The 13471-nt window shown below is 40.5% G+C and overlaps 1 protein-coding gene across 1 annotated transcript in view; it reads right to left on the reverse strand.

Moving 5' to 3' along the window:
- cacna1g (calcium channel, voltage-dependent, T type, alpha 1G subunit) overlaps positions 1-13471 on the reverse strand; it is a 268885-nt gene that overhangs the window by 84392 nt on the left and 171022 nt on the right. The window contains exons 13-15 of the mRNA XM_073490161.1: positions 12882-13037; positions 9116-9181; positions 1165-1258 (exon numbers count right to left, since the gene is read on the reverse strand). Of these exons, the coding sequence (XP_073346262.1) occupies positions 1165-1258; positions 9116-9181; positions 12882-13037 (316 nt within the window). The remainder of the gene's footprint in view (positions 1-1164; positions 1259-9115; positions 9182-12881; positions 13038-13471) is intronic.

Consider the following 13471-nt stretch of genomic DNA (forward strand, 5'->3'; position numbering starts at 1 on the left):
ATAAATGATGCCAATAACTTATTATTTTTAAAGGAGTTACACAAATGTCCACTGCAGTGGACACCATGCACCAACTGTATAAAAAGTGATTCAGGGATAACTGTCAAATCCTTTTATTCTTAGAAAATCAGACGGGTTAAAACAATATTTTAAAAACTAAATAAGATAAGAAATATTTGTATTCTGATTTTGCTAATATTTTTCTTGTATATGTTTTTCTGTGACTGAAAATATATCTGTCCACTACAGAGGATGAGTACATAAGTCAGAATACCTTTTGATGCATAATGTCGGATGAATCTTATTAAAATCTGGATAAAAGTATTTCTAATACCTTATTGTATTTAGTTGAAAAATATTTTTGACTGTCTGGTTTTCTGATAATAAGAGGATTAAACATTCATTCCCGAGGTAAATGGTGCATCTCCTCTGTCCTCCGCCATATTGAATTTATGATGCCATATCTCAAAATGACAAAGAGCTAAAGACAACAGTCCACATAGCTGTCCAAGCTCAAATGTGGTAGTGCTGTGTTCCAGTTTGAGAGTCCTGTAAACACAGGGAATTTAACAAATTATCATTTCATCACTTCCTGATTAATCAGCAACTGAAAATACATTGGAAAGTGGAAATCAGGATAGACAACGTAAGCTTTCATTAGACAAATGCTAACATTAGCATTCAGCCACTTTCTAGCTAACAATACTGTTTGATAGCAAGATACAATAGGAAAGGGAGAAATTAAGTCTAAAATATCACCCCACATTTTGGACATCCTTATTTAAGCCTAGAAGAGAAACACACTCGATGTGATCAACCGGTAATGTTAGCTAGGAAATGGTGGAGGCTAACGCTAGCTAGAGGCAATTATGTCATTTTACCTTGAAATAGTTTTACTCTTCTTCATCATTTCAGTTGCTGATCAACCAGGAAGTGGCAAATGATACAAATGCAACATTATCCTGGCATTCAATGTTCCCACCCTGTGCATGACATCACAGGAAAATGACATCCATATGAATATGGTCTATAATTAAATGGAATTGCAGACAAGGCTTTTGGGGCCACCTTAGGACATGGTTCAAGCTGGAGTGCTTGAATCATTAAAAATGGCTTTCAAATAAATGTCCACCATACGTGAAAGGGTTAACATGCATGCCTCACCTGCAGAGGCTGCCAAATCCTTCTTGCTGCCGTTAACATCCTCCATACTTCGTGCACAGGAATCAATCTCCGAACCTGATTTAGAAGCATCACCCTTGACACACAAAGGCACACAAAGTGTTAGAGAAAAACACCTGTGAAGCTCTCTGTTTACAGGAAACAGGTGGGTTGAAGTTGCCTCTAAGCACCGATCCCTGCTTAGCTGTATCTCAGCCTCAATGTTGCATCAATCCTCGTTCAGATCTGACCTCGGATCAGTTACTAGAGGCAACCCCCCTCTTGTAAGCAGACAAGTGAGGTTGTGGTCTCCCTGATCCCAAAGGTTAAAGGTCAAAGGGTACAGAGAGAGGGTGAGAAAGATTAACTTTGTAAAGTGTCGCCATGCAAGGAGAAACCACACTGAAACTCAACTGGGAAAATGCAACAAGTTCAAGTTGTTGTACAGAAACACATTGGCCGTATGGCAATTCTTTTTACTTTCAGTGACCCGCAAACAGATACAAGAGAGCTTCAGTGTGGTTGCTAGATCTACAATTTCACACTTCACAGACACACAACACACTCGGAGCGTACTTCATTGTGGTGTAATCAATAAATCAGCAACCCAGTTTAACTTTTGTCAGAACAGCAGAACTGTTTATGCCTTGTTTTGTTCTCTATCATTGTTCCACACAGCGATGTCAAAATGAGTCTCTCTCATTATCTCACATTTACATATCTTTCCCCTTCTTTACTATCGCTCACAGACTTTTCTCAGGCGCTTAATTACTCTCTTCTAGCCTCTGCTTCACACTGTCTTCCACTTACAAACCTACTGCAGTGAGACTCAGAGTTCCTGCTTGCATTTGTTGCTCTATGCCAGAGCCTGCAGACTCCATTAATATGTGCAAGTGTGCCAGGTGGATGCTGGATTAATAGAATGCCGACCCAGTGAGTCAGACCTCTGTGGTAGCAAAGTGAATAAACTGTGCAGAAACGCCTCAGGACCTAATCACCATGCACCTCCTTTTAAACTAACAAATTACTTTCTTGATGCTCCCCATGAGTTTGAGAGAAAGACAAAGCAGGTGTGGATATACTGCTTATTGTTTACTGCTGGAGTGTTGGGTAGGCCTATCTTTGGGGCACCAATTTGCATTTTTTCCCTCTTGTGGTTAAAACCACTATTTCTGTATATTTATGTGCCCCAGAATGATTTCCCTGAACCTGTGAAGTGTGGGAAAATTAGGTAAGTAAAGTGGATGCTAATGAACTGGGAGAACAGACAACTCTCGGGCTACGTAGACATTGCAGTAGTTACCCTGCTCATCAAGTTTTCCGCATCTACTTATTTATGCCAATGGTTTGTTCCTACTTAAAATGTTGGGTCACAGAAGGAAACATGGAGCACCTGGGAATGGCTACTTAAAATGCGAGATATAAAATATAAATAGAAGGGCATTATTTGTAAATATCTCCTTCACGGCTTGTTTTTCTTCATTACACCATAATCGTTATTGTATCCAAAACCCATTTAAAGGGTAACTCCACCAATGTTACACATTAGTTAGTCCCCTGACTTTCCCTCTAGTGCCACCATGAGACTGACATTTTTGTTTTTATATGTAACATCTCAACAACTATCGGATGGATTGCCATGGATTTTAGTTCCTCACAAGATGAACGGTGGTTAGATTGAATAAGCTTAAACTGTAATTAGCCACCATTGAACAGCGTTTTGTTTTGCATGTACAAAACATTACTTTTTCTGCAATGCTCTAATCAAAAATACCTTCTGTTTATAAAGAGGACTTTCTACAACCTAAGCGCGACAGACCAATTCAAAATTTTGAGTAGTCCTCCCTGCCATCTTTGTATACTGAGTCAAGCTTTTGTGGCAGGTGATTCAAACAGTAGTATATGTTTTAGAAATGTTTGGGCATAAAGACAAATGTTCCCACATCCACCATCACACATGCTGCTACCCACAACCACACCCACAACAATTTATCACCAGACATAAATTTAAAAATAAAATCTGTTTTAACCACAGCAAGAGCCCTGTCTCCTGCTGGGCTCATCAACCCACACACAATCAATCAGACAGGACAGCTGTGATAGGACAAACCCAGTGGAGCATTAGCACTAAGCATTGTGGGTGCTCAACCTTACTGTATCTCCTCTCCCTCTCTCTCTTCTTCAGGGAGGGGGGAAAGAGAGGAGAGCAGCTGGTCTTGGTTTCGGTTCCTGCTGAGCGGTGGCCAGATAGGAGCTTGTATCTGCAGTAGCCTCCAGTCAGTGTAAAGGTCAGTGTGACAGAGTGTGTGCGTACTCACAGGAAATTCAGAGCTAAGCCAGAGGCTTTGTTGTGAGGACCTTGTAGTATAAGCACAAGGACCAGACCTGACAGGCCCAGGTGAAGAGCGACGGGACAACTTGACCCTCATCTCTCCTTTCTGAGGCACACAGACAAAACAGCTGGCTTTCAGGAACTGATCCAGGGTTTCAAAAATGAGGTTTATCAGTTTATTCGAAAAACAAGAAAAAGCCATCATCACTTGTCCTCCATAGATTGGTTGCTGTGGTTCTCCATGCTCAAGCCTGTTATATGTCAGAGACATGTTGAACAGTGCAAAGAGCAATGCAAAGGTGTTAAGACTAAATGTAAGTGAATTTTAGGGGCAATGTGAGTGTATATAAAGTCAATTTAAAAGAAGCAAGTAGGCATGAGGCACTCAGTTTTAAAATATGAGCTCATCCCAAGGCCTTTACCTAGCACTATTTAATAAACAAAGATGAAAAGAAGTGTGGATAGAGGAAAATTACAGACAGAACTAGAGTTCCTGGTGAGTGAGCTGCTCCATAAAAACACAGGCACACTCTGACCACACACATTACTGGCTATATAACTGTCCAGTGGTCAAATTTGAAAGAAATTGCTTTAGTTTCTGTCTGAACGCACCTCAAACAGTGTGAGATGATAGTTAAATATATATTCCAGAATTTGTAAAATGATGTCTATTCATATATTGTTTTATCACATTAAAGGCTTCAAGGGCAGCTCTTTGGGAGTACAACTACATATGTGAAAAAGTAGTGTTAAGCCTTTTCTGGCTCCAGAGGAAGCTGACAAAAGGCTTTACACTACTTTTTTCACATATGCAGCATCACTCCTCAAGACCTGTAAACACTTTTACTTTTTCAATAAAATTGGTGGAGTCAGCCTTTAATATCTTATTCAAACAATTTCTACAGCCCACCACCATCTTTTCAAAGCCCTCCTCTCACAGCAGTGTGTAAAAGCACACATTTTTTTTGTCGTGCACATTATTGAATACCCCGCTGCAGCTTCACATTGATTTTGTTTTCATGTATGGGTAAGGTGTTTAAAGTTTAACTTTTCCAATAGAAGCCAATGAAAGCAGATAGCTTCTCATCCATGCAGGACTAAAACACTAGCATAATGTCACAACATACAGAATGCATTTTTATGCAGATGTTTACCAAAATCAAAAAAATCTATATCTAGTATATAATATACACTGAGGTTAGTACTTCTCTTGGCTCCTTATGTCAGCAATAGTAAATTGATGATTACTTTAAGGGAATAATATAAATAAGTTTTTATTGCCTGCTATGACAAACTTTTATCAGTAGACAGACTTCTCTAGTCTGGTCTAATCTTTGTGCAGCAGCATTCCAAAACTTTGACATATCACAGGTGGCACTACCATGTCAGGACAGATAGAGTAGTTTAAACTGTACAGTACTGACTGATTGTGTCAAAAGATCGAGCTGACCTAAGACCTGCTCTGCCCTAATCCTCTGATTGTCAGGCGTGCAGAGCACAGTTTAGACTTCGACTCCAAGGAAGAGATTAATCCAGCTTAGACCTGATTCTGATCTTCCAAATGTCCTCCTGCTTTTTTCTGTGGCTGTTCTCTGCCTCTTTCCTTTTCCTCTTTTTTACCCTTTTCGTTCTCTAGTACCTCATGTATGTAAATTCTTCTCAGGGAGACGTTAATTTGTATCTCAGCTGTCTGAAAACTCCTGCCAGAGTGAATTAAAAAATTATCCTCCCAAAAAAGATGTTACGCTCTTTTAACTTCCAGATTAAGGTATTTTGGGAGGAGCAGAAATAAAACTGGAAGGAGGAGAAGCCTTTGCAAATTTTAGTTTTAATACTTATCTGGGGTAGGGAGGAGATGTTAACCGGATTATATTACTGACGGTACACCGTTGGTATATTGGTGTGGTGTATACTATGAATTCAGACAAGATCGGTGAGTAGAAGGGGACTCGAGGGCTGGACTCGAGGGAAATCCCAGGTCCTGAAATAGGCACGTTTTTTTGGATAGCTTGTTTACACTCCAGCACCCCAATTTGGGCATGGTGGTGAGAGCAGGAGATGGGCCAGACCAGTCCTGCTGCTGATAGCCAGACAATAATAGACACCAGCAGCCCACAGGGGATCTCAATCACCTCACTTCAAAAAGGGTGTAAATGGGAGATAGAGAATGGATGTCGATAGGTAATTGTGTGTGTGTGTGTGTGTGTGTGTGTGTGTGTGTGTGTGTGTGTGTGTGTGTGTGTGTGTGTGTGTGTGTGTGTGTGTGTGTGTCCACCAAAATTGTATCCTACCACAGCTGCATTTGAGACTCCTCAGGGTTAGAATTGGATTGGATAACTGTGCTGCAGTAATAAACCTCTAAAGTAACAGCAAGGCATTAATGACACAACAGCAATACAGGTTTGAAGGCCCAGGGATACCAATATTTAAATGAAATCATTCAATCAAAATTGCAAAATAATGTAATGTCTGTGTACAAACATTCAAATGTAAAGATCTAGCTCTCATATCCATATTTCAAAACTGGTGATTACTGCCAGTCTGGAAGTTAAAATGAACACTAACATAATTATCCTTTCTCATATATAACAAACTGACAATCTGCATCCTGAACTTTAGTGTACAGTTTGCCATATTGACCATTTATTTCATTGTGTAAGCGTGTTAAGTTTTGCTAAGTTGCAATAAATCCAAAGGAAAGCTGAACCAAAGTAATGGGCAAATACTTTTTTTTTAACCTGGCAGTGCTTGTTTAAAATATAAGGGATTGCCAAAGTCATTATAATTCATCCTGAGAGGGTCATAAATGTCTGTACCAAATTTCATGGCTATCCATCCAATAGTTCTTGAGATATTTCAGTCTGGAACAAAGTGTTGGCCTAACCCACGCTGCTAGCTGAAAATGCATGGTCACTGCCAAAATCAAAAACAAAATGAAAAACTTCACTTGCAAATCATTCTCAGTATAGCATATCACTACCCTAGCGATAATAAAATCGAATGATTGACTTTCCATGTTCATTTATAAATTGGCTGATAATGTGCAGCCTTAACTTGAAATTATAAAAGGGAAAATGAATTTAAGTCAAATTTATATTCAATCAAATTATTTCATTTTAATATCGGCAGCCCTGGACATCCACAGACAGATAGTAAATACAACGTATTCAAAGTATAGAGTGTACTAACAGTTATAATAAGAGGTAAAACAGGAGACTAAAACTTTAACAACAGGTTTAACCATCACGCTAGCCAGCAGACTCAACTCAAATCCCCATTTTAAGCTCAGGACGCACAGTAGGCTGTTGCATTACAACATTAAAAAGAAAAACTTAAGAAGAATTTGGAATATTTGCCCATTGGAAGCTTCTGGATCGAGTCTGGGTAGCACTCATCAGTGTAAAGTAAGAAGACAAGAGGACAAAACTTACAATCATCTGTTTTTAAGTCTTCATTTCACAGAGTGTACTGGCCCTGCCTTAATAACCCGAGTCATGCCAAAACAGTTGACCACCCCCCCTTCCCCCTCTTTATTAGCTCTCATCTTCTTGTCTGGAATTTATCTGGCTGTGCCGGGGCCTCCCAAAAAGCCAGCACCCGTCCGCCCTGATCCCCCTCTCTCCTCACTTCATCTCTATCCTCCAGCCAGATAAAACAGAGGGGGATTTTTGGCATTGCGGGTGCAACGTTCTTACCCCGAGGCTGGAAAGAAAAAAGAGAGGGGTGGAGGGGTGGAGGGCTGCTGGGAGGTGAGCATTCAATCTGAGGTTTGATGTGAAGTCTGCTTTTGAAAGAGAACGAGAACAGAAAGAAAACACACAGCAAAGTGATGCAAGTGTTTTAGCACTTTGTTGTCTTTCCTAAACTCCACTGCACAGTCACACACCGCCCCGGCTAGTTTTCTTAACAGCTGGGGCATCATGCAAGAAGCAGGTTAGAGGACTTTTAGATTATGTGACACATTCTCTGGCAGCCATGTTAGAGGTCCTTTGCTTGGTGAACAAACTGCATTTGTGATTCAATAGTAAGAAACTTGGACCATTACAGTAAGACCCATACTGGTATTTAGCTATGATGGTTCAACAGAGGCACAGCGATTTCAATTGCTGAGACTTGTACCGTCGTCCCAGTACAGTGGACATGCATGTATATGCCATTTGTGGTGCAGGGATTGAAAAATTACTCAAAATCAAATTACAATTATCTTTCCAAATCGATGCTATTTAGTCAGGATAATCCACAGACCTTGCTGAAAACAGTTCTCATTATTTTGTTTAGCCACTTATTCAGCCACTATGGATTAGTTTATGTTGGGTTATGGTCATCAGCTCTAATTTTCAACTCTGCTTCTGCAAAATCATGTCTTTTCCTTCAGTTTGGTAAGACAGGTGGATCTAAATACTACAATAGCCACAAGCCTCAGCAGCAATTTTAGTCACGTTAGTTGACATGAAGCTTTCAAGTTTTTTCAGTGAAAATATAATGTAAAAATAAGTGATATTAAGTTACCAACTACTTTTGTCGGGACTATATGTCCTGTTAAGTGCTGGGGTTTGTTATTTTCATGATAACACATTAAACGCAAAATCCAGGCTTTTTGTAACTTCCAGGGCAACACACACTCAGTGGTTCAGCTTATATTAACTGTGTTGGACTCGAGTTGGGTTCAACTCGAGTCCAACAAACAGAACGCCTGCTTGGGTTAGACATGATTACGACTCACTTGGACACAGTCCATTTCCCTAACCCTAGACCTGAAAAATGTGCCCCGAGCTGCACTCTAATTCCTGTAGAGGAGAAACCAGCAGTTCGATTTAAGCTGCTCAGTATTTCACCAGGTTTGTACAAAACCTAATCTTTTGCTTCTGGATGCTGTTAAGTTTACACCCTGTGATTGGATGTCCACCAGAATGCCTGTTCGGAGTTGTAGCTCACTTCCCTCTTCGCATTTTTATCTACACAGGCTTGTATCTTTGTGTTTTTCTGTTTTTTTAAACAAAGAACCAGATATTTTCAAACGAAGTTACTCATCTTCTGTACTGATGATTCATTCGGGAGAGTTTCATTCAAGCCTTGGAAAACCTCCAATTGCCAGCCACCAGATACGGTCTATGCAGAAAATGAACTGTACTCTTACTTCCCACTTCAGTACTCTATTGAATTGGGTTGGCAGCAAGACATTCAGCAGTGAAGATCTCTAAACCTTTGTGAATAAAATTGAAACGATTTGCTTGGCAACAGCAGGTTAGGCAATACAGTAGAACATTTTTCGTTATTTGGGTGGAGCAGCCCTTTACGACACTGGTCAATAGCATAGGTTTTTATTATCTGCATTAGTGTATGTGATAAATGATCCATACAGGCTTGTAAATCAGCCAAAATGATGCAGAAAAGCCAGACTGACCTACATATACTTTGAGTAATCCTGCTACTGTGTACATTAATAAGAAGAAGGCGACCTCCAAGCTGTGGCTGTTGAGAGATCTGACACATAACTGGAAAGCCTCTGTAGGGAAGGATGAGGAGAACGGGTGGATAGGGAGGGCAGAGGGGAGGATGGAGGAGGGCGGTTAGTCGATTAAATGGAGGGGAGGGGAGGCAGAGCTGCAGCGCTTTACATACCCCTGAGTCTACAGGCAGCTGAATAAGGCTCAGCTGGGCATGCAAATCCTCCCGCTTGGACACTTCCTATAGTGGAAGTGATCGGTGCAGCCGGACAGGAGAGGGAGGCGCACACAGGAAAAGAGGCACAGAGGTGAGAGGTGGAACCACAACAGTAGACAAGAGCAGAAGGAGACAGTTAAAGGAGATTCAGCCTGTTGTAACATTTTTGACTTTACCATGCAGGAGAGCATATCAAAGCAACTGTCCTGGATCACAGTGCACAGTCACGTGCTGCACATGTGTATTTCAGCAAACTTTAATAAGTTCAAAGCATGAAAAGTCAGGACAGCAAAGAGTAGAAGTGAAGAGCACAGCCATGTTTTACCCTCCAGTTGGTCCATTCATGTTTTGTATGAAAATCATCGGGACAGAAAGCAGTAATGACAATGACCTTGACATATACATTTAATGCTGCTGCAGTGCAGCTATGCATCGTTCAGGACATATTGTGCTCAGCATGGAAGCTTTCCTCTGCAGCTGACTTGTCAAGTACAGTATGTGTGCTTCAGTGTGATGTTTGTATATGTGTGAAATGTATGTTTCGTGTCACAGTGAGAGGTGTAATAAAAAAGAACTTCAGTCTCTCTGCTGTTAATCGGTCTCCATAAAGAAACAGATCAGTCTGGTTGCACTCTCTGCAGCGGATATTCACACTGTCACAACCTGCCAGAGAAACATAATGAGAGAAAAAGATAGATAGAAGAAATGGAGGAGATGAAGAGGGGGGAGGAAGGAGTTTAAACAAGAAAATAAAAGCAGGCACAGAGGACAAAACACATCCATAAGATGATTTCCCCTCTGCCTTTAAGTCTACAGCAATGTTTTGTGTTTGGCTGTGTGTTTTGGCTCCACATCCATACTGTACATCTCTCCTGGCTTAGCTCACGTCGTTCAAGCAGCGCGTGTTACCTAGCAACCCTGACGCAGGGAAAGTTTGTCTGACTAAAAATAAACTTTGTGTTTGCAGAAAAGGATGTTAAGTTGAAAAAGGAGAGGGAGAATAAAGCCGACAGCCATGTGATGATACAGGAGAGCAGAGGGGGAGAACAGAACACGAGCTAATGGACCTTAGAAGTTTCTACATTTGTGTGTGTGTTTGGATGTACGAGAGTGTGTATATGTTTGTGTTTTTGAAGATTTTTTCTCTCTTTCCCCTCATGGCTTTTAAAATAAAGTCATATTTAAACAAAGTGAAGACACTATAATTATTAAAACTAAAACTTAAATTTGTCTCAAATTTTGTAATCAAAATAGGAAATGAACTTAAATGACAGAGTAGCTTCTGTGCTCACATATCATTAGCTATAAACTGTTAGCGTTGTGAGAAGTCTGTCTTTTTACAACATTCAACCTTTGGGAGAATCCATTGTGCTTATAAACTTCCAATATCTAATTTTCGGTCACCTGGGGGCAGCAAAAACAAGCTATGAACATATCATTAACATATTATCACCCTTTAAGCTGATGTGGTAAACTTGTTAGCTACAACTAGTAGGTATGCAGCAACCTTAGCATTCTTTTAGCTCCTTTTTTTTGGTCTTTACCAACACCATGAGGGGAATATCTGTATTTTAGCTGCTAACTGCTAATTTAGCCTGCTTGCTGTTTGGTGTTGGGCAGTCACTGCACAGAGGGTTTTTAGAGCTTCCTTGCTGACTGCTGCAGCTGAAAATAATGCGAGGCTATAAGATAGATTTATTAGGTGGAACCAAAACAGGAAAGTTGAAGGCCAAAAAAACAAAACAATGAGCTGAAAAATGCTAAAATGCTCAGTAGAGCTGAGGCAAACTCCGAAGAATACACTTTATTTACACACAAATAGTCATGTGATCCATTAGTACAAAAAAACTGCTTTATGTTCATATTTCACATGGAATGTGGAAGCTAGTTAACCGTGTCTTCTAACGTTAGCAGAGTTTCACTTTTCAAAACTTTATAAGTCATTGGCAGGAGGGGGACTGGCTAGCATAAGCTGTCTTTCACTCTCGGATCCAGTTTTGGTGATGGAATATACCCACACTGTCAAAACTAACAACAATGGGAAACGGCTAAGCATCAGCTAACAAAGTCGGCTCCCCATTTGGCTAACTGCCTGTTGGGTCGTTGTGAAAAGTGATTTTTCAAACCATCTTTGGTTCCTGTCCATGCAGATATTGCACCAATCAAATTACACAATATCATCAGTGGGTATAAAAAAAAAAGTCTGCCAACAGAACACTGATAAAAAGGGTGCTGTCACTGCAGAGAATTATATAAAACTCATGAAAAACCTCATTTAATTTCACTTGGATGTCAAGAAGTCGACAGAAACGTATTAATTCCAGTCTTGGCGTGCATGTAAAGCCTTCATCTTAAGCTGCTTTGGTCAATGTCTCCCACCTCCTATGTGATTCCACTCACTACAGTCATGCACTTGATATTTGTAAGGCAGATAAGCACAATAGCTGGAGGAGTCCATTCCAATTAATCCATATTTTATGAGTCTGTCAACCTCCCTCTCTGCCACCCCTCATCTATTTCTCTCTTCTCTTATCCAAAGAGCCAAAGAGCGTCAGAGATCAAAGCATAGGTGCTGTCACCCCTTAAAGAAAGAGAAAGAGTGGGAGACAAGTAGACAGCTTGAGAAAGGCCGAATACTCGTGTGATTTACTCTCTCCATCTCCACTCAGCTTCTATTCCTTGTTCTCAATACCTCTATCTGTCTCAAATATAGCCCTTTACGCTCCAAATGGGCTGGCTGAAAAGTAAAGAGAGGTTGCTCAATGAGTTTCAACTTCTTTGCTCCCTGTAGACCCAAAAATGGACCTGGGAAACAGTTTTTCTCAGCTGCTGTCTTTAAAACAGCCATTAATGTACCTTCTTCACTACCTATCTTTTCACTGTCTCTTGTTCTTTTCTGTCTCAGAGAAGAATCACAAACACGGTGCGGTGGTGGATAACATCTCACTTATGTTTTACGACATAGGGAGAGTCGTACTGAGGGCGGGAAAGATCAGGGGGGCATAAAAAGAAGGTATCAGAGCATGAGACTGATGAAACAGGGGTTGTGGGAGATGTGGGCTGATGCAGTCTAGTCTAGCAGACATAGTTTTCTTATGATGTACTTTATGGCATGACTGCATTGGCAAATAAGCAGAACAATAATGAGGATGACTGCTGAGATAGTGGGAAAGAGTGGGAGGAGAAGAGGCTGACAGCGAGATGAAGATGAAGAGGAGAGGAAAAAATGAAACGCTGCAACTAGTGCGATCTCATGTCCTCACATAACCCACTGCAGAGAGTGCAAGGAAAGGTACAGGTTAATACCCACAGTGCTTATGAATTTGTTATGTAAGTGTGGGCATGAGCATCCATCCATTAGTGTAATGTGTGACTGCGCTGAAAAGTAAGCACCTCATTGAGTAATTTGGCCTCATGTTTCAGTCTTAAGACCTAAAAACTAGCATGAATAATCACCAGAATATATTACTTTCACAGATATTATCTGTGTTAAGACCTGAAGCAAGCCATTTTACTTTGGAAGATTCAACTAGATGACCTACATTTAATAGAAGATAAACAATCTCACCCAGAAGGCAAAATTCTCTCACATGCTTTGAGGCAAAGAGCATTTCATGACTGAATTTCAGAAAAACAGCTGAATAATAATTTTTTAAAAAAGGTGTTTTTTCTATATAGTTTTGCATTAGTTAGTTTTGTGCTTGTGTGACCTGAAACATTATACCTCTGTTTGGAAACCCTCAACCAAGATGGCCACCAGCAAGTTGAAGAGGACGTAGTTGCCAAAGGTCATGAGCGCGATGAAGTAGAGGGCCGCTACAGGAGTGGTGGAGGCCATGCCATTATATAATACCTTGTTCCAGTCTTCCTGTGTTAGGATCTGCACGAGAGTTGGAGGAAAAAGTATGGTTCAGCAATTGTTCTAGTAGTTTGATGTATGTGTTTGATAATTGACTGTTCGCTAAGCCTTTTCCCCTTACACTTACACTTTTAATACCTGTAAAGAGCAAGGCACATACAGTGTTTACATTGCTAATGCTGGTAGCTTTACCTCTCTTATTTTATCAGCTGTAGCTAGCTAGCTAAGATAGCCATGTTAGTTGAAAACGCTGTCTCTAACTGGCCTTTTAATGTTCCTTGCTGACTTGTTTTGAAATGGGAACCTTGTGAAAGATATGATTTAAATTTGCACTTTACAGTCATGTACCTGTGCCAGGTAAAAACTAAGCATCCTCACCAGCTGAGGATTCATGTAGAAGACATGCTAATGCTACAGATTGTTACTGTGTTGAAGTGTACAGTACGGTAGTCCTA

The sequence above is a fragment of the Pagrus major genome, chromosome 20 (genome assembly GCF_040436345.1).
Source record: "Pagrus major chromosome 20, Pma_NU_1.0".
NCBI lineage: Eukaryota > Metazoa > Chordata > Actinopteri > Spariformes > Sparidae > Pagrus > Pagrus major.